Source organism: Micromesistius poutassou, assembly GCF_964030765.1.
Source record: "Micromesistius poutassou genome assembly, chromosome: 16".
In the NCBI taxonomy this organism is placed as follows: Eukaryota; Metazoa; Chordata; class Actinopteri; order Gadiformes; family Gadidae; genus Micromesistius; species Micromesistius poutassou.
Genome location: NC_140286.1, coordinates 15,008,427 through 15,014,435, shown reverse-complemented (window position 1 = coordinate 15,014,435; position 6,009 = coordinate 15,008,427). Strand labels below are relative to the sequence as shown.

Genomic DNA, 6,009 nt, shown 5'->3' with positions numbered 1-6,009 from the left:
TGTTTTGATTGCCAAAAAAATACATCAATTCAGTGAACACAAGTGTTTTGTGTAGTCCACCTGGTTGTTTGTGTTTCATTAATTGTGGAGACCTCTTGGGAAGTGAAGGAAATGGAGTGGGTAGTGTGGGAAAGAGAGCTGCATTATTTTAGTCCTCGTTTCCTACAGAGGGAGATAATGAGTTGAAAATCTTATTCTGGGGATGTATAAAGAATACAATATAAATTCAGAAAGGTTTAAATTGCACTCTTCAAAACAGGTTCCCCACCCATCTTATGTATTTTGTGCCAAGCAATAAGTTGATACATTTCTGTTTTAATCAGTTTTATGTTATGTTTGTGTTGTGTAGTTTCAAATCGGTCAGTAGGCCTACCATGAATATCTAACAATAAGACTTGGGGATATTGTTTTGCCGACAATTTACACCATTTAAAAAATATATAAAAGGCAACTGTGATGGATAGTGTTTCAAAAGTCTGCCTTCATTTCTCGGTGTATTCTTGGTCGGCGCCGCGGAGTAGGCTTTTATTCCTGAGCAAAGTGGGGATGGATGCTGCACACCATGATGGTGTTTTACGCATGGCTTCAGTAGCTCAAATTCAAATCAGCCTCTGTCCTCGGAGGAGAACCGGGGAACCGTCTCTGGACTCCGGGAGAACCGGGGCTCTCTCAGGTAATACCAAGTGGTCGTGAACAACGCCACGGTCAAAGTAGCATGGAGGCAGGACCGGACATGAGCGCAATAGCCGTTTGTATCAACCATCGTTACAATGTTACAATGCATGCTTTCCAGTGTTATAAATAAACGACGTTGGGAACCGCTTGTCAGCAGTGTTGCCAGATTGGGCGGGGAATCCTGCCCAATCTGGCAACACTTGCTTGTCAGGCGCACCTGTTAACAGACGGCGCGCCACGGCGTCACCATGGCAACTGAGGCACCTCTGCGTGGTGGACAGCGGGGTTCAGAAGAGACGCTTGTACTTGAAGGCAATCTTTCTCGTTCTGGAAAAGCGTTATGTATGAATGTATGAATCAGAAATGGGTCCTGGAGATTGTCTTTTTATGTAAATATGCCAAATCTCAGAGAGCTCCGCTTGCTTACGGTCCCCTCTCTGCGGTGTGTGTACATCCAGCTCCCGCACCTAGGTGTGGCATGTCATGCATAGGCCTTAATGGAAAACTAGGACGTTTATGCTGATACATGAACGTCTGCGCATGGGCGCTGTGGTTTAGGTCGCTACAGTACGGTGCGTACTGTTGAATAATAACTCAATGGCCATGGGGTTTTGTTTTAATATTCATTGTTTGGTGTAGTATAAGTCACATTAGTATCTGTGTATTCTTATTTCAATCAAGATGTGAATTAAATTCATAAACTAGTAAGCAACACTGTAAGTAAAACAGTGAACACACACACACACACACACACACACACACACACACACACACACACACACACACACACACACAGTATATATATACACACACACACACACACACACACACACACACACAGTATATACACACACACACACACACACACACACACACACACACACACACACACACACACACACACACAGTATATATACACACACACACACACACACACACACACACACACACACACACACACACACACACACACACACAGTATATATATATATATATATATATATATATAGCCTAGTAGTAGCCCAGTATAATAGAAAGAGCCTAATAGTACCTTGTTAGTATGCTACCACTACGATAATGTCGGCGTGTTGACAGTGAGAATAGATATGGTTATGAAGTTTCTGATGACGTGAGGATGTGTGAGTAGAGTCTAGTCGCGAGAGTGAGCGGGTGCACAGAGCGCGCGGCTCCGGCGGGCGGTCCCACTCACCGCCGCCTCGCGCTCCACCAGGACTGCCGGGACAGACGTATTCCTCCTCTGTATTTATGAATAGGCTCCTCTTGGGGGGTGGGGGGGAGTGTTTGGACACTGTAAGAGCGTAAACGAAGTGTAAAGACGACATGGAATTTCCGGTTTTGCAGAGATGACCGATGGTTTGGTCAAAGAATAACTTATTTTGGTCACAAGAGAGGGAAAGTTGAGCACCACCTCCCCTCTCTCCGGAGGACTTGATTCAAAGTTGAAAACCAAGATGGCCGCCGATTCCGTGCAGGTAGGAAAAGTTGACAACTGTTCCGAAAAGTGCGCAAACTTGTTTTAAAAAAGGTACATTATCAAGCCAGTGAGTGACTTTGTAACGTATCGTTTTGTTCAAAGCCATATCGCCAGGAGGAAGGTCACTGTTGTACACTTTTCAGGTTAACTCTATCCTAAAAGGGTTGTCTGGGAATTAACCATGGATCGAGGCCTGGGAGACAATTATCCCAGTTTGCACATTGTAATCTGGTACAAAACGTGTTTCGTAAACCATGTGGACTCAAAGCGTGTTTATGATACAGCTATAACGGGCTTTTATTCTGTAGTGAAAGTCAAATAGACGTACTTCATCGCTACAGGAGACTCCATGTTGCTCCTGGAGTTCGTATTTCTCTCATGGGTAACGTTATGGTGAATCTGAACAGTATAGTGAGTTTCTCCAACTTAATCTTTTGTAAACAGAGCTTATTGATTTTGAGATGGAGAAAGTTATTTTGAGGTACACGTTTTCACTCGTCAGATATTATGGACTGATCGGTTAAGAGGTATTCCCAGCAAACAACACGTTTTACAGAAGTATACCCCAAAACAGAAGGTGGAAAATACATTCTGGGACTCAGTAAATTAATATATAATCCGAGAATGCTTTTTTTAAATTATTCTCTTTGAACGTCATGACTCAGACAATCGTGTGGTTTCACTGTAATGACGTCAGTGCTCAAATACAACTTTCTGACATCTATCAAAGTATCAGCGTTGTTCATCGGCAACTTGGTTACCAATCCATTGCACGGGGATTCAGTATCGGTTCTCTACCTCCGCATCATCCAGGAAGACCACGTTGTTTTGTATTGTTATTTACACAGAACCGTCGCATGTATTGAAATGAACACGTACACCCAGCAATAATTGTTGTTTTGAAATACTTTTTGTAACCGTAGACTATTCACATCGCTTCTTTAATGTTACATATACAATTAAACCAATTCTGGTCTTTTAGTCAGTGATGCTGGTCACCCTGGTCTAAGTCTTTTTAATAACATATGATTAACCCTGTTCCAATTAGGGATTTATTGAGGTCTTTTATAGTGCATCAAGAATGTAGCCAATTTCTTTACCTCCCAAATTGCTACACTGCGAAGAATAAATACAACACACTTAAACTAGTTGATTAAAGGATTTTGGTGTGCCATGAATAGCTGTTAGTCAGCCACATTGGTATTGTGACTACACTTATGCTTGATCTTCTAAGAAAACGACCTCCTGGCCCTCCGTGTGCCTGTAAACACATGCATAACATCAGAAAAACACACTCAAAAGCTGCTCCTGCCTTGATCTCAAAACCACCCTGGATTACAGTGGGAGCCTGGGTACAGCCTGCGTTTGTCCCGGCTGGGACTCAAGTTTGGCCCTAGTGTTTCTATTCCTGGTCCAAGCGGGCAAGCGTGGTCCAGAAGTATGGGACCAGCTGTGGGGGTAAGAAGGCAGGGTGTCAGGTTGTCATGCATGGCCTAGTAGGCCCTGTGTTGAAATGGCAAGGACTTGGCCTTCAAGCATAGAGCCTGGATATAGTGTGGCCTTAGCCTCCCTGTGGTGGACAATTGTCTGAATTGAGTGCTTGTTTGTTGGAGCTTTCAGGGCTTAAAGAGCAGAGTTAACCTGCTTATGCTTGGGGATCAGCGGCTGGTGTTTTGTTTCATATCTCTGTAGATCTTTCATAAGTTTCAGGTTTGTACCAACATTATTTGTTGGAGAGCTGGCAATATGTTAAGGAAAGGCCTTACCGTTGCAGTTTCTGCAAGACCGTTATTTTGTTGTTTAGTGCGTTTAAGCCCACCTATGACAATCGGTTCTGTCAGTATTGGGGTTGTCAGTTTTGTAGGCCACTCAGCACGTATACATGGAGAGTCATAATCGGGTAACTAAACAAATAAGACCTCAACAGGACTTGTAAAATGCATGTAAACACCTTTATCCAATCTACTTTGCACAAAAATCGGCACATGAACGGACAAGCTAAATCGGATAAGAACACCTAGATAAGTCGTTCATAGTCTGGTCTCTACCTGCATGTACAAAGCATCGTTTCGGAGTTTGCGTTCTGTGCATGCTCGAGATCTTTTCCTGGGGCCGTGAGCCGGAAGTAGAAGGAGACGGTAGTCGTGTTGTTGTCGCCGTCGAAAAAAGAGAAACGGCGATTTATTTAAAAAGATGGCGAAGAAGATGGAGGAAGCCTGTGAATGTAGTTACCCCTATAAGAAGCGTATCCCTGGCCGCGGGAGCGCGCATGGCATGCATTCAGTGCAGGTGGAAGCACACAGACACTACGCTTCGATTTCACCCAATTAAACGTACATGTTTTCCTAAATGTTAGTCATCAACAAGGTTGTAAAGTAGTAACTTCGGGCACATCTGTCAAAATAAATGTTTTTTTCTTCCGATGTGTTAACGATCTTCATTCATTCATTGCGCCGAGGTTGGACTGACGGGGGTATTCTCTGATATTATGAATCTTAAAGACTGCGTCAGGTTCTCCGACTCTCTGTTACTTCCACAACAAGTAAAGACCATGGACCTATAAAGAATGGACACCGGATTGAAACATGGCGCCCATTCATTCCTATGGAAACTGCTCAGTGGAGCAGGGCAACATCAAGGACAGAATTGCTTCCGCATCATGGGAGCCTAGCCACGCCCTAGTGCATGACGTTACGGATGTAGAAATATTCTCGTTCTCTAGTATTGTTAGCATTGTAGCATCATAAGCATAAGCATTGTAGCACCATCGAGAGGTATGAGTATGAGTCGCATTGTTTACCGACCATGGAAGTATAAGTTACGAACCCCCCCAATTATTCACTATATGTGATACTATACGTGCGCTGAACCCTCTTGGAGGCCCGGCCGAAACATTTGTTTCACTACGACTCCTTTCAGCTGCCCACCCCTCCTTCTCCGGGTAATAAAACGCTTGAGGTGGTGTTTTGAAAAGAGAAAACTTATTATTTAACTTAGTAATTATGAGCCTTTGATTGATATCCAGAGAAAATTTGCGGAGACACAATCCTGTTCCCCACTTGTATTGGAGTGAACGGGGATATCTACTTCCGGGCCCCATGATTTGAGGGACCCGTCCACAGCCCGCTAAAAAACCGCAATACCAGGCTTGGCCACTGAGCACGGGTGGATTGCGGAAGTAGGCACTACTCCTGGGGGCCTGGTAAAGACTCGTAGTGTGGGTTATCTCGGCCATGGGGGAGAAGGAATTGGGGGAATGCCGTATACGGACAGGGGGCGGAGGGGCTGCTCCGGCAGGAGAAAGATGTTTTCAGTAGACAGCTGTCAACTCACTTTGAGTTCTGTCAACTCACTTTGAGTTGGCGATTTATTTAAAAAGGTGGCGCAGAAGATGGAGGAAGCCGGTGTCGTGCCAATGTAGTTACCCCCTATAAGGAGTGTAGCTTCATCAACATGCATTCAGTACACTACGCTTTGATTTCACCCAAGGCTGAATTATAACTACATGTTTTTCTAAATGTTGCTCATCAACGAGGTTGTTAAGTAGTAACTACGATCTTTATTCATTCATTGCGCCGCGGCCGAACTGATGGGGGTATTCTCTGATATTATGAATCTTCTTTTATGAATTCTCTAATATTATGAAACGTGACATGGAGGAGAAAGCGATGTTTCCAGTAGACAGCTGTCAGTTCACTTCGGGTCCATATAATTTCTCAGACGCTCCATTGTTCCGATCTCTCGGTCGTATGCGGTCTCCTCCGCCGGCAGGGCCAGCTCCTACGGCTGGAGTCCGCGTACGACCGAGAGGTCGGAACAATGGAGCATCTGAGAAATGA

At 44.3% G+C, this 6,009-nt stretch overlaps 1 protein-coding gene across 1 annotated transcript in view; it reads left to right on the top strand.

The window, feature by feature from the left end:
* Nucleotides 1–1,911: 1,911 nt before the first annotated feature.
* The window catches only part of pkn2a (protein kinase N2a), a 34,321-nt gene continuing 30,223 nt past the window's right edge, over nucleotides 1,912–6,009 (top strand). Inside the window, exon 1 of the mRNA XM_084480912.1 lies at nucleotides 1,912–2,168. Coding sequence (XP_084337038.1) covers nucleotides 2,148–2,168 — 21 coding nt within the window. The 5' untranslated portion in view covers nucleotides 1,912–2,147. The remainder of the gene's footprint in view (nucleotides 2,169–6,009) is intronic.